General features: G+C 40.1%; 1 protein-coding gene across 2 annotated transcripts in view; it reads right to left on the bottom strand.

Annotated features, from left to right (window-relative positions):
• LOC139578961 (butyrophilin subfamily 2 member A2-like) overlaps positions 1–25,711 on the bottom strand; it is a 70,610-nt gene that overhangs the window by 35,549 nt on the left and 9,350 nt on the right. The window contains exons 6-11 of one of the 2 annotated variants that reach the window (XM_071407120.1): positions 23,532–23,627; positions 23,228–23,257; positions 23,051–23,071; positions 22,877–22,930; positions 22,765–22,791; positions 19,993–22,159 (exon numbers count right to left, since the gene is read on the bottom strand). In XM_071407120.1, coding sequence (XP_071263221.1) covers positions 21,624–22,159; positions 22,765–22,791; positions 22,877–22,930; positions 23,051–23,071; positions 23,228–23,257; positions 23,532–23,627 — 764 coding nt within the window. In that variant the 3' untranslated portion in view covers positions 19,993–21,623. Of the gene's footprint in view, positions 1–19,992; positions 22,160–22,764; positions 22,792–22,876; positions 22,931–23,050; positions 23,072–23,227; positions 23,258–23,531; positions 23,628–25,711 lie in introns of those variants that run through there. The other variant, XM_071407119.1, reaches the window with a different exon arrangement.

Below are 25,711 nucleotides of genomic sequence, written 5' to 3'. Positions count from 1 at the left end.
CAGCTTTGAGTCTTTCTGGATAAGTCTCTAAGAGGGGACTTAGGGGCGACAGGTAGCCTAGTGGTTAGAGCGTTGGACTAGTAACCGAAAGGTTGCAAGATTGAATCCCTGAGCTGACAGGATAAAAATCTGTCGTTCTGCCCCTGAACAAGGCAGTTGACCCACTGTTCCTAAGAAAACTCCCTTGTTCTTGCTGATGACTAGCATATCAATAACATGATGCAGCCATAACCATGATTGAAAATATGAAGAGTGGTACTTAGTGATGCGTTGCATTGGATTTGCCAAAAACATAACTCTTTGTATTCAGGACAAAGCTAATTTCTTTGACACATTTCTTGCAGTTTTTCTTTAGTGCCTTATTGCAAACAGGATGCATATTTTGTAATATTTTTATTTTGTACAGGCTTCCTTCTTGTGGAGTAACTACAATGTTTTTGATCCATCTTCAGTTATCTCCTATCACTGCCATTAAACAGTGGTGTAAAAAATTATTTAAATGACTACTTAAGTCGTTTTTTGGAGTATCTGTACTTTACTTTACTATTTATATTTTTGATTACTTTTACTTTTATTTCACTACATTCCTAAAGAAAATCAAGTACTTGTTACTCCATACATGTTCCCTGACACCCAAAAGTTTCATTTTGACAGTAAAATGCTCCAATTCACACAATTATCAAGAGAACATCCCTGGTCATCCCTACTGCCTCTGATCTGGCGGACTCACTAAACACAAATGCTTCATTTGTAAATGAATGTCTGAGTGTTGGAGTGTGTCCCTGGCTATCCGTAAGTTAAAATAAAACAAGAAGATTCTGTGGTCTGGTTTTCATAATAAGGAATTTTTTATTATCAATACTTTTAAATATATTTGAGTAATTCCATTAAAACATTTTAATAAAACCAAATACTTTGACTTTTATTCAAGTAGTATTTTACTTCGTGACTTTCACTTTTACTTGAGTCATTTTCCATTAAAACCTCTACGGGATTGGTGTCCCTAAACCGGGATGGTTGTTGCTAACGTGCACTAATGTGATTAGAATGATGTAAGTAACTGCCAACTTTCCAGGACATAGACATGACTTATATGGGCACAAAGCTTAAATTCTTGTTAATCTAACTCGTGTCCAATTTACAGTAGCTATTACAGTGGAAGAAAATACCATAATATTGTTTGAATAGAGTGCACAACAACAAAACACTTTTCACGGCAACTGGTTTGATACATTCACCTCTGAAGGTAAATAATGTACTTCCATTCAGTAATCTTGCTCTGATTTGTCATCCTGAGGGTCCCTGAGATAAAATGTAGCATTGTTTTTTTGTTGATAAAATTTATTTGTATATTCAAATGTAGGAACTGGGTTCTGCAGTTTAAACCCCTGCTGTCTCCCTCTCCCGTAAAGTCCCTCTCTTTGGTTTTTATCACCAACATCAATCAATTGTCAGCTTCAAGCTATCTCTAGTAAAACCCATGTCATATACACACAGACTAGCTGCAGGGCACTAGAGTGGAGACCATAAAACACAGCATAAGACAGATATCTTACTGTTTGTTAAGTAAAAAATTGTTACATATCCAACGAATAAGGTGAATACATCCTTTTTCAACGCACAACTGTATGGGTATGTCAGTCTGTTTCATTAGTGGCATCCTGGTCCTGTTTGTTCAATGCACTGAATAGAACACAGAGGAGGTGTTGCACAGGAGTTTTTCAAATGACATTAATTCAATATCAGGTTAGTTTATGTCAATACACAATACAGAAATCAACAGTGTTGTTGATATTCAATACTTGTATTACAGATTTACATCAATGATGTTGCTAAAGGTAGTAAATATACATTTAAAGTGTAATGTATCTACGCGGTTGAATTCCCTGTTAGTGTCACAGAGTGTTACATTGGTATTTCATTAAATATGTATTTCCACCTTTTGTCAAACAGAGTCATTTTACTGTTATGGGACAGGTGTCACGTAACCCAGGGCTGAATACAGCGAAGAATGTGTTAGATGACACAACGTTAAACAAACTGTAAAGATGTACCTTTGATTCAGCATCATAAAAAGAAAGCATCTGCCTGTCACAATCTAAGAACACTTCAAGTGTTGTAAGAATTTATTTTCCAGATTCTTGTAGGCTTAGAAATATTAAAGGGCTTTCATTTCCCAATTCTGGTATTTGAGGGTCATCAGGGACATAATAACATTTCCCTTTTTCATATGTAAAAACCCAGAAACCATTCTCAGGGGTTAAGGGCATAACAGCCCTTGTCAGAGTGGCTATGTCTGTGACTACACCGACATACCATGACTGTTTCTCTTTGCTAAAAATTGAATCTTCCCTCACCTTCATTTCCCAGTATAACTGTTTGGAGCTGAATGTGTCCTTAGTAAAGGCATGAAGAGCTTTGGGAACATCAGTTACTTTTGACTTCTTACAAAAAACCTTTCTACCTGCATACATGTCTAGGTTAGGGTGAGCAGACGTTGGGTCCAGAGTGATGTCCACAAAAAAAAGAGAACAAGATTTGGTGAATTCATTCACTCACATGGTTTTCTGATATGGATGTTACTTGAAGGTACATGTCACGACTTCCGCCGAAGTCAGTCCCTCTCCTTGTTCGGGCGGCGTTCGGCGGTCGACGTCACCGGCCTTCTAGCCATCGCCGATCCACTTTTCATTTTCCATTTGTTTTGTCTTTGTCTTACACACCTGGTTTCAATCCCCTAATTACCTGTTCATTATTTAACCCTCTGTTCCCCCATGTTTGTTTGTGAGTGATTGTTTCTATGTAGGTAGGTCCGTTATTATGGGCTCTGTTTTTGTATTGGATTTATTAATTGTTGAGTAAAATACGTTAATTTACTCTTATCTGCGGTCCTGCGCCTGACTTCTATTCACCAGCTACACATAGACCTCCTGACAGTACAGCCATGTATGACACTATGCTAGTTATTTGTTCATGTGTCCTAACTTTGAATCTCTTCACTTCGCCCCATGCAGCAAATGAACAAATCAAATCAGAGAAATATTTACCCACTAATCTTATCAACAGAAAATAGATTTTGGGTTGTACCACCTTTTCTTCTTATGGGTGTTCTTCAATAAATGTTATTAACCATTGAATGACTGTGCTTGTGGGGTGAATAAGATCTAAAAAACAGATTAAAAAACATTAAATAAAGAAAAGGTATGTCAATATAAATGTACCTTTAGGGACACATTTCTTCTGTGTAGTAGTTTCCTTGGCAGTTTGCATACCACATTCTGCATGAGTTAAACATGTGACTATTGACATATTATGTATTAATAATAACCAATAACAACCATATTGATCTATCTATATGTTCAATGCATGATATATTACTCATTGAGTTAAAGATAGAATCCTTAGCTGCTACATCCATTCTTTTACATATAAATTAATGATATTCAGTGCATTCGGAAAGTATTCAGATCCCGTCCCTTTTCCACATTTAGTTACGTTATAGACTTATTCTAAAAATGGATTAAATACTTTTTTTCCTCAATCTTCACACAATACCCCATAATGACTAAGCGAAAACTGTTTTTTAGAAATTTTGGCAAATGTATTAAAATACAAAACGGATACCTATTTACATAAGTATTCAGACCCTTTGCTATGAGACTCGAAATTGAGCTCAGGTGCATCATGTTTCCATTGATCATCCTTGAGATGTTTCTACAACTTGATTGGACTCCACCTGTGGTAAATTCAATTCATTGGACATGATTTGGAAAGGCACACTACTGTCTATATGACGTCCCACAGTTGACAGTGCATGTCAGAGCAAAAACAAAGCTATGAGGTCAAAGGAATTGTCCTTAGAGCTCCGAGACAGGATTGTTTAAAGGCACAGATCTGGGGAAGGGTCCCCAAGAACACAGTGGCCTCCATCATTCTTAAATGGAAGAAGTTTGGAACCACCAAGACCCCTGCTGGAGCTGGCCGGCCGGCCAAACTGAGCAATCTGGGGATAAGGCTTTCGTGAGGGAGGTGACCGAGAACCCGATGGTCACTCTGACAGAGCTCCAGAGTTCCTCTGTGGAGATGGGAGAACCTTCCAGAAGGACAACCATCTCTGCAGCACTCCACCAATCAGGCCTTTATGGTAGAGTGGCCAGACGGAAGCCACACCTCAGTGGAAGGCACATTACCGCCTGCTTGGAGTTTGCCAAAAGACTCTCAGACCACGTGAAACAAGAGTCTCTGGTCTGATGAAACCAATATTGAACTGTTTGGCTTGAATGCCAAGTGTAAAGTCTGGAGGAAAGCTTGCACCATCCCTACGGTGAAGCATTGAGGTGGCAGCATCATGCTGTGGGGATGTTTTTCAGCGGCAGGGACTGGATCGAGGGAAAGATGAACAGAGTATGTTCAGTTGTGCACCGGGGCCTCCCACTCCTCTTTCTATTCTGGTTAGAGCAAGTTTGCGCTGTTCTGTGAAGTGAAGAGTACACAGCGTTGAACGAGATAAAGTTTCTTGGCAATTCCTCGCATGGAATAGATTTCATTTTTCAGAACAAGAATAGACTGACGAGTTTCAGAAGAAAGTCTTTGTTTCTGGCCATTTTGAGCCTGTAATCGAACCCACAAATGCTGATGCTCCCGAAACTCAACTAGTCTAAAAAAGGCCAGTTTTATTGCTTATTTAAATCAGAACAACAGTTTTCAGCTGTTCTAACAGAATAGCCTTTTAAAATGATAAACTTGGATTAGCTAACACAACGTGCCATTGGAAAACAGGAGTGATGGTTGCTGATAATGGGCCTCTGTACGCCTATGTAGATATTCCATAAAAAATTTGCAGTTTCCAGCTACAATAATGTTGTATATGACTAACAATGTCTACACTGTATTTCTGATCAATTTGATGTTATTTTAATGGACAATTATTTATTTTTAAATTCAAAAACAAGAACATTTCTCAGTCACCCCAAACTCTTGAACGGTGGTGTGTATATATATATATATATACTGTAGATATACAGTATACTCAGTTTTTACATCAAATAATCAACAAACAATCTTCACTACAAAACACAGTGTTAACTTCTTTGGGCTGCAGATCAGTATTGAGTAGCCCGGATAAAAGGTGCCCATTTCAAACGGCCTCGTACTCAATTCTTGCTCGTACAATATGCATATTATTATTACTATTGGATAGAAAACACTCTCTAGTTTCTAAAACCGTTTGAATTATATCTGTGAGTAAAACAGAACTAATTTTGCAGCAAACTTCCTGACAGGAAGTGGAAAATCTGAAATCGATGCTCTGTTCTAGGGCCTGCCTATAAATGTCCTTGATATTTATTAGTATACATGCACTTCATACGTCTTCCACTAGATGTCGACAGGCAGTGAGAGAAGAAATGGAGTGTATAACCTGATCTGGGGTCGAATAAAAGCTCTTGGCATGACGTGTCACCAGTTTCCTGTTTTCTGGAGCGCGCGAGAAGGGCCCTGGTATTGCCTTCTGAAAAGCTGTCGTTATAGACGACTAATATCTCCGGCTTTGATTTTATTTGATAAATGTGACAATATCATCGTAAAGTATGTTTTTTCATTATAGTTTTATTAGATTATTGAATTTTTTTTGGGACGTTGGGCGTGTTGCTTTGTCTGCGTTTGTTCACGAAGGAGAGCTTCACGCCACTTTGCTAGCTTTCCGTGCTAATTGACTGGAGAAGAGGACATTCTAAAACCAAACAACGATTGTTCCCGACAAAGGACCCCTTGTACAACATTCTGATGGAAGATCATCAAAAGTAGGACCCATTTTATGATGTTATTTCATATATCTGTCGTACATGTGTACTATTAGTTTGCGCCCAAATTTTGGGCACTCTCTCGCCATAACGTAAACTGGATGTCGTAATGAAGTTATTTTTTTAAATTCTAACACTGCGATTGCATTAAGAACTAGTGTATCTATCATTTCCTATACAACATGTATTTTTTAGTAACGTTTATGAATAGTTATTTGGTCAGAATAGGTGATTGTCATAAAAATATCCGGACTTTCTGGGAAAAAGATGCTACATTAGCACAATGTATAACCACTGACACCAACGTGAACTACCTAAATACTCATCATAAAACATTTCTGAAAAATACATGGTGTACAGCAAATGAAAGACAAGCATCTTGTGAATCCAGCCAATATTTCTGATTTCTTAAGTGTTTTACAGCGAAAACACAATATAGCATTATATTAGCTTACCACAATAGCCAGAAACACAAGCCGTTTACCAGCAGCAAAGGTTAGCGATCCTAACAAACCAGCAAAATATATATAATTTTTGACTAACCTTCATATACTTCATCAGATGACAGTCCTGTAACATCATATTACACAATGCATATAGGATTTGTTCGAAAATGTGCATATTTAGCGGCCCAAATCGTGGTTATACAATGTGAATTGTAGCCAAACTTGAAGCAATCTGTCCGGCGCCATCTTGGAGAGGCACCTAATCTAATCGATAACTAATAGTAAACTTGACTAAAAAATACAGGTTGGACAGCAAATGAAAGTTCCATTAGTTCTTAATGCAACCGCTGTGTTAGATTTTTTAAATGAACGTTACTCGACATACAGCGTGCGTTACAGCGAGACCATGCCGAAATTAATGGCGGACTAATAATAATAATTTTACATTCTTCCACAGAAATACGAATTAACATCATAAATAGCTCTTACTTTTCGATGAGCTTCCATCAGAATCTTGGGCAAGTGGTCCTTTGTCCAGAACTCCGATGTACCGGAGAGGTGCCCAACTCGCGATAACGCCTGACAAAGAAACTCCAGAAAATCGCAATAAACTGATATAAACTGCTATAAGTCGGTTTAAATTAACTACCTTATGAAGTTAAGACAAAAAACAAATTAAATCAGAGCCGGAGATATAGAACTGCTAAACCGAAAGCTTTTCAGGACGCCATGCTGGTGTCCCTGCTGCGTCAGGCCCCGCGTCGAAAAGGTCGGTCCTTCCGTTCCAAGAGCCTTTATACTCCCCCAGATGGTGCTATCCACTCCATTCAAAGTCTCACCGCTTACTGACATCTAGGGGAAGGCGTATGCAGTGCATGTAGCTCCATAGCTTACAAGGGAATTTATAAACCGACCCTGGAACAGAGACCTCGATTTCAGACTTCTCACTTCCTCACAGGAAAATTGCTCCAAATCGAGTTCTGTTTAACTCACAGATATAATTCAAACGGTTTTAGAAACTAGAGAGTATTTTCTATCCAATAGTAATAATAATATGCATATTGTACCAGCAAGAATTGAGTACGAGGCAGTTTAATTTGGGAACGAAATTCCTACAAAGTGTAAACAGCACCCCCTATTGAGAAAAGGTTTTAAGACCCCCTGGATTTGGCATTTACTACTATAGCCCACATGCATTTGACATTTTAGTCATTTAGCAGACACTCTAATCCAGAGCGATTTACAGGAGCAATTAGGTTTCAGTGCCTTTCTCAAGGGCATATCGTCAGATTTTTCACCTTGTCAGCTCGGGGATTCGAACCAGCGATGTTTCGGTAACTGGCTCAACGCTCTTACAAGCTAGGCTACCTGCTTCCATAGAAATGCATTGAATAACACATTAATAAATGGCAAAACAGACAGTCAAAAAAATGTATCATAAGGTTTTGAAGTGTCTGTACTATACCTAGGAGATATAAGAAAACAGCATTGTTGAATACTCGTTTCTGATCAGCTAGAAGGGCATTCTACAAAGGACAATGCTTAGCTCTATTCCGTTTCTTTTTATCCCCAAAAATGACAAGCATACCCTTAACTTGACGCATCTACCACCATGCTTGAAAATATGAAGAGTAGCACTCAGTGTTGTGTTGGATTTGCCCAAAACTCTTTGCATTCAGGACAAAGATTTCATTTCTTTACCACGTTTTTTAAAGTATTACATTAGTGCCTTATTGCAAACAAGATGCATGTGTCAAGACATTGTCCTCTTTGGGTACAGCGAGCACCCCCCCCCCCCTCCCCCCCCCCCTGCACCAGCCCTTTTCTATGCACCATCCCCCTCCACCCTGTATCCTACACCCAGGCTGCTGTGGTCAGAGAGGTCATAGTTCCTGGAGGAGATTATCTCCTCATGGCCACAGTATAGAGAGAGAGTGAGTTTTCATAGAGAGAACAAAGGAATTTCTTCTACCTCACAGAACTGGAGAACCAAACGACATTTATGTTCTGGAGAAGGTCTAAAAGATCGGTGAAGAATCTAGCTACGAACTGGTCCGTTTGGTACAATTTTGTGAAACTCATGGGAGACAATACTGCCACTTTACCATAACACTGTTTATACAATAGCCTCAGATATGAGGCTTTCATCTAATTGTTGTATAAAATGAATGAGTGAGGATGGAACTGTTTGTGAAATTGTGTAATGTGATTTTGGACTGTTTAATGAAGGAAACTCCAATTCCCTTTGGAGTTTAACCTGAGGACAAGGGGTGCTGTTTTCACTTTTGGGGAAAATCGTATCCAATTTAAACGGCCTCATACTCAATTCTTGCTCGTACAATATGCATATTATTATTACTATTGGATAGAAAACACTCTCTAGTTTCTAAAACCGTTTGAATTTTGTCTGTGGGTAAAACAGAACTCATTTGAAGTGGAAAGTCTGAAATCTATCTTCTATTCAAGTGACTGCCTATAAATGGGCATGATACGTATGACTATACGTGCACGTCATACGCCTTCACCCGGATGTCAAGAGGAAGTGAGAGGAAAAATGAGTTGATTATCTCTGTCTGACGTTGAATTAACCATCTTGGAACAACGTGTCCCCCATTTTCTGTTGTCTGCAAGGCGCGTGGGGGGACCTGTTATTGCCTACTGGAAACCGGTCGTTATGGTCGAATATGAGCTCCGGCTTTGAATTTATTTGATACATGTTACAATATCATCCTAAAGTATGTTTTTTCAATATAGTTTCATTAGATTATTTAACTTTATTCGGGACGTTCGGCGTGTTGCGTTGTTCGACTTTGTTGACGTTGGAGAGCTTAGCGCTGCATGGCCAGTGTGCTTGCTAATTCAAGAGGGAAAGAGTTCGTTCTGAATCCAAGCAACGATTGTTCTGGACAAAGGACCCCTTGTACAACATTCTGATAGAAGATCAGCAAAAGTAGGAACCATTTTGTGATGCTATTTCATATATCTGTCGAACTGTGTACTAGTAGCTTTGCGCTCAGGTTTTGGTTATTCCCTTACCATAACTAATTCTTATGTCGTAATGAAGATATTTTTAGAATTCTAACACTGCGATTGCATTAAGAACTAATGGATCTATCGTTTCCTATACAACATGTATTTTTTTGTAATGTTTATGAATAGCCATTTGGTCAGAATAGGTGAGAGTCTAATAGAAATATCTGCACATTCTGGGAAAAAGATGCTACGTTAGCACGTTATGCTACGTTATGCTACGTTGTATAACCACGGATTTCAGCTCTAAATATGCAAATTTTCGAACAAAACATAAGTGTATGTATAACCTGATGTTACAGGACTGTCATCTGAGGAAGGTTTATGAAGGTTAGTGAAATTTAATATCTTTTGCTGGTTTATTCGCTAACGCTAACGTGCCTATTGCTATCGCTAACGTGCCTTGATGAATGAATGCGGTAGTGTGGTAGGCTATTGTAGTAAGCTAATATAATGCTATATTGTGTTTTCGCTGTAAAACACTTAGAAAATCTGAAATATTGGCTGTATTCACAAGATCTTTGTCTTTAATTTGCTATACACCATGTATTTTTCAGAAATGTTTTATGATGAGTATTTCGGTATGTCACGTTGGTGTCTGTAATTATTCTGGCTGCTTTCGGTGCAATTTCTGATTGTAGCCGCAATGTAAACTATGATTTATACCTGAAATATGCACATTTTTCGAACAAAACATAGATTTATTGTATAACATGTTATAAGACTGTCATCTGATTAAGTTGTTTCTTGGTTTCTTTGGTTTGTTCTAGGTTAGTTTGGTTGATTTTGATTTTGCTACCTGTGCTGTGAAAAATGTCTGTGCTTTTTTCTATTTGTTGGTGAGCTAACATAAATATATATTGTGTTTTCCCTGTAAAACATTTTAAAAAATCGGACATGTTGGCTGGATTCACAAGATGTGTATCTTTCATTAGCTGTATTGGACTTGTTAATGTGTGAAAGTTAAATATTTCTAAAAAAATATTTTTTGAATTTCGCGCTCTGCCTTTTCAGTGGAATGTGGGAGGAGTTCCGCTAGCGGAACGGGGGGGTGAGACAGGTTAACTAAATCAGAGGACCGCCCATGAGCACAGTTATGGTCTGGCGTCCTGGGACAGGCCCTTTTCTGCTCTTCCGAATAAAACCCCCACCCGGGTTTTCTATCACCAGACCAGCTTACCTCGATAACGAGAGGGCCAAGGTTTGAGTAGATGGCTGAATCTTTTAACCATACCACGTGGTTAAACTCTTAGACTATCGATACCGACAGAATAAGAACAAGTCTTTGATATTAATTACTAGTCTGCAGCTAGGAATTCAGTATCATTGAACGCGAAGACCGACAACCGCCGAAACATCTATCCTATAACGACATGAATGAATGTCACTCTGAACTATGCGTTCTAACCACGACAGAGAGAGAGGGCGGAAAAACTCTCCAACAGAAACAAACTTTTCAACAGAGATCCCGACGACACACTGAGCGTAAATATATACATTGATTGCAATTGTTCGTGAATGAGTGAGCGTTCATGTACAAAGAATTAGCATTTCAATTGTTATAGTTATCAACTCTGTAGTGACTTCTCAGCTGACCCCCACTCCCCTCTTGTCTAACAAGCCACCATGCCGGTTTAGCCCACTAGGGCGCATCCGCTATCATTTCTTTGTAACCATCTACTTTGTGTGTTTGTGTTATGCATTTCTGTGAATTACTTAGTTAGTAAATCAATGATTTTAAGACAATTGATGTATGGATGACTCATAGTGAAGACTGGGTTTGTGCAGATAACCAACATTTTACGACGTTTGGAATGAGACTAACGTGAGGTAAATAATAATTCATTAATTCGAAGACTAATTGAGCAGATATTAAAATATCTGAAAGTTACTTTAGGAAAATTCTAACTTTTTAATCTGAATATTTTCCTTGGTGCCCCGACTTCCTAGTTAATTACAGTTACATGATTAATCAGTTTAATCGCGTAATAATAATTACAGAGAGTAATTTGATAAATAAGTCTTCAGTTTTAATGATGCCAAAGACACGACACATGTTTTAAAATATGTGTATTATGTACAGGCTTCCTTTTCACCCTGTCATTTGTGTTATTTATTATTCTTGATCATCTACAATGTTGTTGATCCATCCTCAGTTATCTCCTACCACAGCCATTAAACACTGTACATTTTTTTTTAAATCATCATTGGTCTCATGGTGAAATCCCTGAGCGGTTTCCTTCCTCTCCGGAAACTGAGTTAGGAAGGGTGCCTGTATCTTTGTAGTGACTGGGTGTATCGATACACCATCCAAAGTGTAATTAATAATTGCACAATGCTCAAAGGGATATTCAATGTCTGCCAATAGGTGCCCTTTGCATTCCATTGGAAAACCTCCATGTTCTTTGTGCTCTAATCTGTGCTTGAAATTCACTGCTCGACTAAGGGACCATACATATAGCTGTATCTGTTTAAAAATCAATTTAAACACTATTATGGCACACAGAGTGAGTCCATGCAACTTATTATGTGACTGATTTAGCACAATTGTACTCCTGAACATATTTAGGCATGCCATAACAAAAGGTTTGAATAATTAATGACTCAAGAAATTTTAGCTTTTCATTTTTCATTAATTTGTAAACATTTCTAAAAACATAATTCCACTTTGACATTATGGGTTATTGTGTGTAGATCAGTGACAACATCTACATTTAAACCATTTAAAATTCAGACTAACACAACAAAATGTGCAAAAAGTCATGGGTGTGAATACTTTCTGAAGGCACTGTAGCTACCCATTCCACATTGTCTACACAAGTGCAGTGCGGTCTTCAGTCCCTTACCATTTACTGTGAGGAAGACACTGGCCTTTTCATATCTCTGTGTGCTGCTGACACGGCACAGATTCTATACCGGGGGTCCACAGGGCCCTCCTGGATCGTGTCATCTTTATAAACTCAGCAAAAAAAGAAACCTCCTTTTTCAGGACCCTGTCTTTCAAAGATAATTCGTAAAAATCCAAATAACTTTACAGATCTTCATTGTAAAGGGTTTAAACACTGTTTCCCATTCCTGTTCAATGAACCATAAACAATTAATGAACATGCACCTGTGGAACGGTCGTTAAGACACTAACAGCTTACAATTAAGGCAATTAAGGTCACAGTTTTGAAAACTTAGGACACTAAAGAGGCTTTTCTACTGATTCTGGAAAACACCAAAAGAAAGAATCCCAGGGTCCCTGCTCATCTGCGTGAACGTTGCTTAGGCATGCTTCAAGGAGGCATGAGGACTGCAGATGTGGCCAGGGCAATAAATTGCAATGTCCGTACTGTGAGACGCCTAAGACAGCGCTACAGGGAGACGGGACGGACAGCTGATCGTCGTCGTTGTGGCAGCCCACGTGTAACAATACCTGCACAGGATCGGTACATCTGAACATCACACCTGCGGGACAGGTACAGGATGGCAACAACAACTGCTCGACTAAGACCGAGAGACTGAAAAACAGCTTCTATCTCAAGGCCATCAGAATGTTAAACAGCCACCACTAACATTTAGCGGCCGCTGCCAACATACTGACTCAACTCCAGCCACTTTAAAAATGGGAATTGATGGAAATTATGTAAAAATGTACCACTAGCCACTTTAAACAATGCCACTTAATATAATGTTTACATACCCTACATTACCCATCTCATATGTATATGTATATACTGTACTCTATATCATCTACTGCATCTTGCCATCTTTATGTAATACATGTACCACTAGCCACTTTAAACTATGCCACTTTATGTTTACATACCCTACAGTACTCATCTCATATGTATATACCGTACTCTATACCATCTACTGCATCTTGCCTATGCCGTTCTGTACCATCACTCATTCATATATCTTTATGTACATATTCTTTATCCCTTTACACTTGTGTGTATAAGGTAGTAGTTGTGGAATTGTTAGGTTAGATTACTTGTTGTTATTACTGCATTGTCGGAACTAGAAGCACAAGCATTTCGCTACACTCGCATTAACATCTGCTAACCATGTGTATGTGACTAATAAAATTTGATTTGATTTGATTTGAACTGCCCGAGTTACACCAGGAACGCACAATCCCGCCTTCAGTGCTCAGACTGTCCGCAATAGGCTGATAGAGGCTGGACTGAGGGTTTGTAGGCCTGTTGTAAGGCAGTTCATCACCAGACATCACTGGCAACAACGTTGCCTATGGGCACAAACCCACTGTCGCTTTACCAGACAGGACTGGCAAAAAGTGCTCTTCACCGACGTGTCGCGGTTTTGTCTCACCAGGGGTGATGGTCAGTGGAGGGTCCGTCATGGTCTGGGGCGGTGAGTCACAGCATCATCGGACTGAGCTTGTTGTTGTTGCAGGCAATCTCAACACTGTGCGTTACAGGGTAGGCATCCTCCTCCCTCATGTGGTACCCTTCCTGCAGGCTCATCCTGACATGACCCTCCAGCATGACAATGCCACCAGCTATACTGCTCATTCTGTGCGTGATTTCCTGCAAGACAGTATGTGAAGAGCGAAGAGTCCGGATCTCAATCACACAAGATACTGAGTGTTACTTTGATTTTGACCCCCCCCCTTTGTTCAGGAACTCATTATTCAATTTCTGTTAGTCACATGTCTGTGGAATTTGTTCAGTTCATGTCTCAGTTGTTGAATCTTGTTATGTTCCTACAAATATTTACACATGTTAAGTTTGCTGAAAGTAAACGCAGATGACAGTGAGGACGTTTCTTTTTTTGCTGAGTTTACAACAAGGCAGGTCACCAGACCAGTACCAGTGCACCTCCAATCTCTCAGCATTAAAGAGAGGATAGAGATAGAGGAGTTCTACCGGGTCAAGACCGGAACATGAGGGAACCACAAGGTGAAGACCGCTGGGGTAGGAGGGAGTTGTAGTGCTTCAAAAGCAAGTGCAAATCAATTTAATAGGGCATTATAACACATTGCTCCACAAGGCTTTATAAAGCCTGATCTGAATCCTCTATGACTATGGTTATAGATGTTGATGAGCAGTTATACACACTACCTGTGTGTGGTGCATTGTCATTCATTATGCATTGCTCATAAGGGATACATATGCTTATGGATTATGAAGAGGATAAGTGTTACTAAACAATATGTACATGGAAGAAATAGGAGCTTTTGAAACTAGCAAACAGTTGATATGCTCACCAGGACTTTGAGCTGCCATGAGGACTGAGAGCTGCCAGTATCATCAAACTCAGCCACACTCCTGTCGTAAAGATCAGAACATCACTGTGATGACAATATCATCATAACTGCAGGTATTAGAATAAGTTTCATCTATTGCGCCATTAAACACAGGGTGCAATATTCAGTATGTTGCACATCCCTTAATGTGACCCTGGTCATTTCATTCAATTCCACGTTGTGTCTCAAAGCTAAAACCATTAGGTCATACAACCAATTTGTAGGAACCCTTGAATAATTAGACTGTGTTATGCTGTGCTTTGGACCTTGGGCTGTTGGATAAGTTTTATCTTATAACTGCTATTATTACTGCTATAAAAATGTACACAATGGGAGTCATTATTGAAATATACAGTCGCTAGTGAAAGTCTACACACCCCTTGAGCGGTCTTCACATTATTCTGCCTAAAAATTCAATGTAAAAAGGGATTGAATTAGATGTTTTCCTACCCATCTACACAACCTACTCTACGTTTTCAAAGTGAAGAAAAGTTATAGAAAATGTTCCTAATTAATGAAAAATGAAAATGTATTGACACCCAGAGTTAATACTTGCTGGAAGCACATTTGGCAGACATTACAGCTGTGAATCATGTTGAATAAGATGTTACTAACCTTGCACAACTCTCAGGGCAAAATACAGTATATCCATTGTTTTTGTCAAAATTGGGCGTTGGGCCAGTAACCCGAAAGGTTGCTGGTTCGTATCTTAAGCCGACTAGGTGAAAAACCTATCGATATGCCATTCAGCAAGGTACTTAATTTCTCCTGTAAGTCGCTCTGAATAAGAGCGTCTGCTAAAACGTCAAATGTAATGCTCAAACTCAGTCAATTTGTTTGGGAATTATTGATGACAGCAATATTCAAACTTTGTCTCTTATTGTCAAGCATTAAGTCAGGATTAACAAAATCTCCAGTCCCTGCCGGTGACAAGCATAGCCATAACATGATGCTGCCACCATTTACTCCACATTACTGGCCTGTATAACACCGTGAAAAGGAAACCTCTGTTACAAAATCCACTCCAAAGGCCATGTAAACAGTGAAAACCTGACATTTACATTTTACATTTAAGTCATTTAGCAGACGCTCTTATCCAGAGCAACTTACAAATTGGTGCATTCACCTTATGATATCCAGTGGACCAACCACTTTACAATAGTGCATCTAACTCTTTTAAGGGGGAGGGGGGGGTTAGAAGGATTACTTTATCCTATCCTAGGTATTCCTTAAAGAGGTGGGGTTTCAGGTGTCTCCGGAAGGTGGTGATTGACTCCGCTGACCTGGTGTCGTGAGGGAGTTTTTTCCACCATTGGGGTGCCAGAGCAGCGAACAGTTTTGACTGGGCTGAGCGGGAACTGTACTTCCTCAGAGGTAGGGAGGCGAGCAGGCCAGAGGTGGATGAACGCAGTGCCCTTGTTTGGGTGTAGGGCCTGATCAGAGCCTGAAGGTACGGAGGTGCCGTTCCCCTCACAGCGCCGTAGGCAAGCACCATGGTCTTGTAGCGGATGCGAGCTTCAACTGGAAGCCAGTGGAGAGAGCGGAGGAGCGGGGTGACGTGAGAGAACTTGGGAAGGTTGAACACCAGACGGGCTGCGGCGTTCTGGATGAGTTGTAGGGGTTTAATAGCACAGGCAGGGAGCCCAGCCAACAGCGAGTTGCAGTAATCCAGACGGGAGATGACAAGTGCCTGGATTAGGACCTGCGCCGCTTCCTGTGTGAGGCAGGGTCGTACTCTGCGAATGTTGTAGAGCATGAACCTACAGGTCACCGCCTTGATGTTAGTTGAGAACGACAGGGTGTTGTCCAGGATCACACCAAGGTTCTTAGCACTCTGGGAGGAGGACACAATGGAGTTGTCAACCGTGATGGCGAGATCATGGAACGGGCAGTCCTTCCCCGGGAGGAAGAGCAGCTCCGTCTTGCCGAGGTTCAGCTTGAGGTGGTGATCCGTCATCCACACTGATATGTCTGCCAGACATGCAGAGATGCGATTCGCCACCTGGTTATCAGAGGGGGGAAAGGAGAAGATTAATTGTGTGTCGTCTGCATAGCAATGATAGGAGAGACCATGTGAGGATATGACAGAGCCAAGTGACTTGGTGTATAGCGAGAATAGGAGAGGGCCTAGAACAGAGCCCTGGGGGACACCAGTGGTGAGAGCACGTGGTGCGGAGACAGATTCTCGCCACGCCACCTGGTAGGAGCGACCTGTCAGGTAGGACGCAATCCAAGCGTGGGCCGCGCCGGAGATGTCGGATGTCGTCGACCTTCTTTTCAAAATGGTTGACGAAGTCATCCGCAGAGAGGGAGGAGGGGGGAGGAGGGGGAGGAGGATTCAGGAGGGAGGAGAAGGTGGCAAAGAGCTTCCTAGGGTTAGAGGCAGATGCTTGGAATTTAGAGTGGTAGAAGGTGGCTTTAGCAGCAGAGACAGAAGAGGAGAATGTAGAAAGGAGGGAGTGAAAGGATGCCAGGTCCGCAGGGAGGCGAGTTTTCCTCCATTTCCGCTCGGCTGCCCGGAGCCCTGTTCTGTGAGCTCGCAGTGAGTCGTCGAGCCACGGAGCAGGAGGGGAGGACCGAGCCGGCCTGGAGGATAGGGGACATAGAGAGTCAAAGGATGCAGAAAGGTGTCGTGGAAAATCATTTCAAATACAACGCTTATCAGAACTTGTAAATTCAAACATGCTCTTTATTACAACTGTACAGCCAACTGGCATGTCCCCGCGGAACACACCCCGCGGAACACACCCCGCGGAACACACCCCGCGGAACACACACCCCTTCCCAACCCCGGTTCCAACATTTATACATAAATAGCATATGGGTCCACCCCATATGCAAATAAGCATACTTCCCCTAATTCTTCCTGCCATCCTTATCTTTTTAGTTCAGGCTTCCTGCTTGTTCACGCCTACTAACGCCCATTATCTGCTTTCAGTTAAATTATAATAGTGGCCAGACCCATGCTTGTCTTAAAAATAATATATGTCCCTCTATACTCTAGGCCTATGACTCAACCCTGTATTTAATTCAATGCCCCAGCATGTTCTCTGGTATGTCCTTATTGGAATTGGCAGACTCTATGTCTCTTCTTATCATTAGTGTCCAGTTGCCTTAGGCATATTTCTCTGGTATGTGTGCTTTTAGTGGAATGTGTAGACTATAAGTCTAGTGTGTCCAATTGTTTTAGGTGGCCATGTGTCTGGTCAGTCTGTCAGCACAATGGAGAAAATAAGAGGGCCAGAACGTCCCTTAGTATATCTCCATTACCACAATCTCATGATCAACGTGAACATGTGGTTCGTTACTTTAATGTTCAGCTGTCTTATGTCTTTATGTGTTATCCATGTGTCTTATGTTACTACTACAAAGGGAGGAGAGGAGGGTTGAGGAGGCAGAATCAGGAGATAGGTTGGAGAAGGTTTGAGCAGAGGGAAGAGATGATAGGATGGAAGAGGAGAGAGTAGCGGGGGAGAGAGAGCGAAGGTTGGGACGGCGCGATACCATCCGAGTAGGGGCAGTGTGGGAAGTGTTGGATGAGAGCGAGAGGGAAAAGGATACAAGGTAGTGGTTGGAGACTTGGAGGGGAGTTGCAATGAGATTAGTGGAAGAACAGCATCTAGTAAAGATGAGGTCAAGCGTATTGCCTGCCTTGTGAGTAGGGGGGGAAGGTGAGAGGGTGAGGTCAAAAGAGGAGAGGAGTGGAAAGAAGGAGGCAGAGAGGAATGAGTCAAAGGTAGACGTGGGGAGGTTAAATTCACCCAGAACTGTGAGAGGTGAGCCATCCTCAGGAAAGGAACTTATCAGGGCGTCAAGCTCATTGATGAACTCTCCAAGGGAACCTGGAGGGCGATAAATGATAAGGATGTTAAGCTTGAAAGGGCTGGTAACTGTGACAGCATGGAATTCAAAGGAGGCGATAGACAGATGGGTCAGGGGAGAAAGAGAGAATGTCCACTTGGGAGAGATGAGGCTCCCAGTGCCACCGCCCCGCTGACCAGAAGCTCTCGGGGTGTGCGAGAACACGTGGGCAGACGAGGAGAGAGCAGTAGGAGTAGCAGTGTTATCAGTGGTAATCCATGTTTCCGTCAGTGCCAAGAAGTCGAGGGACTGGAGGGACGCATAGGCTGAGATGAACTCTGCCTTGTTGGCCGCAGATCGGCAGTTCCAGAGGCTGCCGGAGACCTGGAACTCCACGTGGGTCGTGCGCGCTGGAACCACCAGGTTAGAGTGGCAGCGGCCACGCGGTGTGAAGCGTTTGTATGGTCTGTGCAGAGAGGAGAAGAGGGATAGACAGACACATAGTTGACAGGCTACAGTAGAGGCTACGCTAATGCAAATGTTCAGAAAGTTAAGCTTACGTTGCAAAAATAAAATAAAATCTTATTGACTAAAATGATATAGTACTGCTGGCGGTGAAGTAGGCTGGCTAGCAGTGGCTGCGTTTTTGACTTTGTTTGAAAGTGTAGCTGGCTAGGTAACCTCTAACTGGCTAGGTAACCTCGACAATTTCTCAAAACTACACAATTATCTTGGATACAAGGACAGCAAAGACAACTATGTAGCTAGCTAACACTACGCTAATCAAGTCGTTCCGTTGTAATGTAAGTTGTAATGTGAGTTTCTACAGTGCTGCTATTCGGTAGAAGTTGGCTAACCTGACACTGGGATCGTATTATTCAGTGGGACAATTACACAAATATTAATGCCAAAGACAGAACATAGTGACTTTCCAAGAGGTGTTGAGTGTTCCTCAGTGGTCTAGTCTCAGTCCTGACTTAAATTTGCTTAAAAATCCATGTTTAAATATTGCTGTCCATCAATGACTCCCAACCAAATTTACAGAGCTCTAGCAATTTTGAGAAAAACAATGGATATATGTTGCCCTAACAGAATTTTATTCTAAATGATTCACAGCTGTGATGGCTATCAAAGGTGCTTCCACCAAGTATGTATGAAGACATTTACAATCAAGACATGTGTAATGAATACTCAGGGATAAAAAGGTGTAGATTCACATGCAGAGCGCAGCAGGTGTTTATTTCACCTTTGCAGAAGCAGGAAACGTGGTCACAGGCAGGCAATGGTCATACACAGGTAGGCAAACAGGCAGGTGAATCAAAACTAGGACTGAAGGCTATAAATGGTTCTCACAAACAAGCCAGGAAAAGGCTTAGTAGAGTCAAAACGAACAATACCTCACAAAGGCACAAACAGAATGAACTGAACTAAATAAGGAGCTGATGAGACCAGGTGAGTAACTAACACAGGTGAAATCAATGAAAAATAATGAAAGACAGGGCTACGTTCAAGAACACAATGAAAGAGGGCTACGTTCAAGAACACAACGAAACAGGTTGATTAACACAACGAACACAAGGTTGACTAAGAAAATAAATACAGAGCATTACAACATGTTATTGGTTTGAGTTTTTTTATTCATTTAGAAATGTTTATATGATTTTCTTTCACTTTTAAAATGTGGAGTAGGTTGTATATTTATTTCCTTTTTAGATAAAATTTTAAGACAGCAGAATGTGAATACTTTCACTAGGCATTGTATGTATCCTCCATTTAAATTATTTATCTGTCAGAGTGTGTGCAACTCGTCGAAGGAAGTCAGGTGCAGGAGAGCAGAGATGAGTGAACAGGCACACTTTATTCAGGCAGAGGAAAACAGCAGGACGCAACTGCGTCGCAACACTCCGGCCCAAGGAAAAAAGCGAGAGCGCACAAATTACACAAATAGGTACAAATAACAAAACCAAGGGTTACAACAATACCCGGCGCAAATCCAGCCTGTAGCGTAATGAACGAACAATACCACACACAGACATGGGGGGAACAGAGGATAATAAACACGTAGAGTAATGAGGGGATGTAAACCAGGTGTGCGGGAAAACAAGACAAAACAAATGGAAAATTAAAGGTGGAGCGGCGATGGCTAGAAGACCGGTGACATCGACCGCCGAATGCCACCCAAACAAAGAGAGGGACCGACTTCGGCGGGAGTCGCGACATTATCATACTATGAGAAGTACATTTTGTGTTTTAGTATAATATTTTAATTTTTTATTTTTTATTTAAACCCAGTACGTTGTCATTACTCAGACAAACAATGGAATATCAAATCATGTACATCTACATTGACATTTTAGTCTTTTATCAGATGCTTTTATCCAGAGTGACTTATTATTAGTGCATTCATCTTAAAGAAGTAATTCACTATTTTACAACTTGATGTTAGATGGTTCCTTTTCCTGAAAGTAGTCTATGGACCAGGAGAAACTGTAATCCATGTTTCAGTTCTTAAAACAAATGTATTACAAATGTCTGCTAACTTTGATCACTGCTAGCTAACAATCAATGGAAATGATGGAAAACTGAAAAATATATATATATTTACAGCAAAAGGTAAAAGTTGTACTTCTTAGATCATACTAGCTAGGGATAGGTCTCCATTCTGAAGCCCGTAGACATGTTGGTTAAAACGAGTCTTGATTTTTCCATTTTATCATTGTATTGAGTAATCCTATCGTCTGTTGTTTTTCAAATTGTTTTACAAAACATAACTATTTAATGTAATTGATCAAAATGACGTCAATAACATACAAGAAATTCAAAACCGCGGTACAGTGCACTAACTATACCACAAGGGTGTGTAGCATTGGAATCTGAAACAAAAGCTTTATTGTGGCAGCTGACAGGACACCATGGTCAATGGAAAATATTTTGCAGTCAGTCATGTACTCTTGATATTAATTTATTTAAGTATATTACATTTTTAACAAAGGACATCGTTATCTAAAAACCTTTCAACAGAATTAAAGAATATATGATACTGCTAGCTTTTAGTACAGTTGAATTACAGTGTACATCAATAATCTCACTACAAGTAGCAACAAGTTGAACAATTGTAGTTGTTTTGATTACCCTTGTGCCTCAGATGACAAACCATATACACCTGGACATCACTAAATATTACTTATGTCTAAAATTATATCTCTGACCACGTGTTCCTGTCTTCAACATGTCTGTTCTATTGATGAGCAGTATTGTTGGACATGTGTCTCATGTTTTTACCCTCATTTCTTAGTTTTCATTCAATATTTTTATTGGGTGTTGTCCAGGTCTGAACACAGGAAGAAACTTGTGTGATGTCACCACATTACAAAAAGTGTAGATATGTGACTCTGTTTCAACATTATAAAAAGACAGAGATCGATTATCACAGTCTAGAAACACTCCCACTTTTGAGAGCTTTTCTCTCACAGTTACTGAGGTTGGAGGGTCAGTATTGACATGGAAACCCTTTCCTTCTTCATAAAAGAGAGTCCAGAATCCATGAAGAGGTGTTACAGGGACTGTAGATGTTCTCTTAGCATTATCTCTGGCCACACCAACATACCATGACAGTTTCCCACAGTCACCCACTGCTTTATCCACTGTTTCATCCCTCACCTTAACTTCCCAGTAGTGTTGTTCTGATCCGAAACTCTGATTAGCCAATACATGAGGATGCCTTTGATCGGAAGATTTCATAGTTTCTTTGATGTAATGAGCTGTCTTTCCGTCTTGAGTCACTCTAATTGTACCATGAGCAGTTTTTTCATCCAGAGTAATGTTCTCTGAGGGAAGAGAATATGGTTTTATTCATTGACATCCAATATTAAGATATGTAAGTTGTGTGATCTAGGCCTACTAAATAATTATCTTAAAGGGATAGTTTGGGATTTTTGCAATTAGACCCTTTATCTAGCTGTCCCTGTACACTTTCAGTCGTTGCTCTAACGCTACTTAGCATTAGCTCACAAAACTACCTCTAACTTCCTTCATACTGGAAGGAGACATTAAAATGGTATCTGATTCTGGCGAAGTAGATTAAAGGCCTCATTGCCAAAATAACAATCCTTTTAAAAGGGAAGTAATCAACATGATTGCATGGCCAAATCAACTCAAATAAACTAAATTATTTGTTTTTGGGGGGGGGACTTTGAGTGGTTCTGGACTGGTTCCGACAGACATTTTGGTGTACGAAGCTCTCTGTGAACGTCGTAGTGTACCATGTCTTAAGGCGTCAGCATGCTTATTAATGGTGATTTGGCCACTTTATGCCCCTATCTCTCCCATATTACCATGGATCACAGTTTATGTTCACATCTAACATTAAGTTGAACTTCCCTAAACGTAAACAAAAACATGTAACAATTTTGGCATAGATTGTTTTTCCTACCTTTGAATGCTTTCACCTGGTGCCAATCTGCATATAAAGAAATACCAAGTAAATGTAAAACACAGATGTTACAATGAAGATTGTGTAGGAAAATATTGTTAAACATTTTTACCTTCGAGATTAATTCCTTCTTTGACGGTTCGTTTCTCCAGACTGTTTTCTGTCCCTAACAGGGCATATTGATAATAAATATAGTTAGGTAAATATATTGCAAACCAAACTAAGAAATTAGGCATGATTATCAATGTTATGCCATAGTTTATGATCATGAATATTCATTAATTACCTTTAAATAGTTGTTTTGTCTCTGTTGAGTGAAAATTCAAGACAGTGTATAAATATGAAAAATTTGAACAAAGTCAAATCTAAACTTGAAATATTAGACTTAGAAATTTGAGTACCAGACATGTCATGTGAGAATATCTCCCACAAAAATGTGTTCAGAATGAAACAATTAGCTTACCTGATTTATTCTGTTCAAGCTTCATTTGATCTGAAAACAAAGCCACAATCAAAATCATGTTAATATAAAATCAATCATGTTTTATGTTACAACGTGTCACATCTAATTTCATCACACTGATGAGATTTCACATATTTACAATCTGTATGGTTTTTGCTTTTCTGTGATGAAAACAACGTGCAAGACCCTGAAAGATAACAAGGATGACTTTTCTTAAGAAAAATCTTTGTTAACAAATCTCTATATAGTAATGTTATTATCATTGACAATATATTGCTGTTAATGACAAGAATGTGTTTTATACCTCTATGTTTGAGCAGAATGCAGACCACAGTTGACAGAGCACAGAGAAGGATCAGAGACAGGACCAAAGTCACAATGAAAGCTTCTTTCCAGGCTCCTGCACACAGATATTCAACATGAACCAAATTCTTCTAAAATACTCATAAAACACAGATAGGCTTCCTAAGCATGTTCGCCTCAGTTTTTGTGGGGGTGAGTGGATATTTGGATACAGTGCCTATAGAATGTAGTCAATGCGTAGGTATTCACCCCCTTTGTTTAGGCAAGCCTAAATGAGTTCAAAGCAACATTTTGCTTAAACAATCACATAACAAATGATACGCTCTGTGTGAAATGATAGGGGTGTCATGACTTTTCATACATACAACATCTGTAAGGTCCCTCAGTCAAGTGTTGAACTTCAAGAACAGATTCAACAACAAAGGCCAGAGAGCTTTTCGAAAGCCTCATTAAGAAGGGCAGTGATTGGTAGATGGGCAACAATAACAAATCAGACATTGAACATATCTGCATGGTCAAGATAATAATTATGCTGTGGACGATGTATTAAACCACCCAGACACATCAAATATGCAGTCATCCTTCTGAACTGAGCTGCAGAACAGGAAGAACACTCCTTAGGGATGTCACCATGGTGATTTTAAAACACCTTCAGAGTTTAATGGCTGTGATGGGAGAAAACTGAGGATGGATCAACAACATTGTCATTTAGATTATTGTGGAGTCACCTCAGAGTGAAAAGAAGAATACAAAATATACAGAATATATATTTTTTTTTATTCCCAAACCAGCATATGTATGTAACAAGGCACTAAAGTAATACTGCAAAAAATAAAATTGCTAAGGAATACACTACACGCCTAAATTCAAAGCCTTATGTTTGGGGCAAAGCAAACACATCAATGAAAAATTGCCTCCTTATTTTCAAGCATGGAGGTGGCTGCATCATGGTATGGAATGCTTGAAAATAAGGAGGCAGTGTTTCAGTGGGGAGTTTTTCAGGATGAAAATAAATGGGATGGAGCTTAGCAGAGCCAAAAATCGTAAAGGAAAACCTGATTCAGTTTGCTTTACACCAGACACTGGGAGAGGAATTCAACTTTTAGCAGGATATTCCCTACAACACAAAGCCCAATCTAGAATGGAGTTTCTTACCAAGAAGACAGTGAAAATTCCTGAGGCTAAATTACAGTTTTGACTTAAATCTGCTTGACAATCTATGGCAAAAGGTGCTGTCTAGCCATAATCCCCAACACCTTGACAGAGCTTGAAGAATTTAGAAAATAATAATGGGCTTCAGTTTCTTGGCAATTTCTCGCATGGAATAGCCTTCATTTCTCAGAACAAGAATACACTGAAGAGTTTCAGAAGAGAGTTCTGGTTTCTGGCCATTTTGAGCCTGTAATCGAACCCACAGGCTGATGCTCCAGATACTCAACTAGTCTGAAGAAGGCCAGTTTTATTGCTTCTTTAATCAGCACACAGTTTTTAGCTGTGCTAACATAATTGAAAAAGCCTTTTCTAATGATCAATTAGCCTTTTAAAATGATAAACTTGGTATCACGTGTGCTCCCTCTCCAGCATCTAGGTCACCAGCCTGCTTCGTTATGGTGCACACCTGTCACCACTGTTACGTGTACCTGCTCATCATCCCTCACCTGGACTCCATCACTTCCCTGATTACCTTCCCTCTATATGACACTGATCTGTGTCATGTCTGTGCGTTGTTCCTGGTTTCTTGTTTGTATTATGTTACGTATATTTATTAAAACACTCACTCCCTGAACTTGCTTCCCATCTCTCAGAGCACTCGTTATACTTGGATTAGCTAACACAACGTGCCATTGGAACACAGGAGTGATGGTTGCTGATAATGGGCCTCTGTAGATATTCCATCCGTTTCCAGCTACAACAGTCATTTACAACATTAACAATGTCTACACTGTATATCTGATCAATTTTATGTTATTTTTATGAACAAAAAAATTTGCTTTTCTTTAAAAAACAAGGACATTTCTAAGTGACAACTTTTGAACGGTAGTGTATATATTCTTATTCCATTCCTTTACTTAGATTTGTGTGTATTAGTGTTTCATTTTTCATTAATCGCTGAAAGAAATTATAGCATTCTTCTTCAACTTTGATTTAAGTATTTTGTGTCGATCATTGACAAAAGGCAAT

The sequence above is a fragment of the Salvelinus alpinus genome, chromosome 6 (assembly GCF_045679555.1).
Source record: "Salvelinus alpinus chromosome 6, SLU_Salpinus.1, whole genome shotgun sequence".
Classification (NCBI taxonomy): Eukaryota; Metazoa; Chordata; class Actinopteri; order Salmoniformes; family Salmonidae; genus Salvelinus; species Salvelinus alpinus.
Note: the sequence above shows the minus strand (reverse complement) of the source record. Positions and strands in the feature narration are given on the sequence as shown.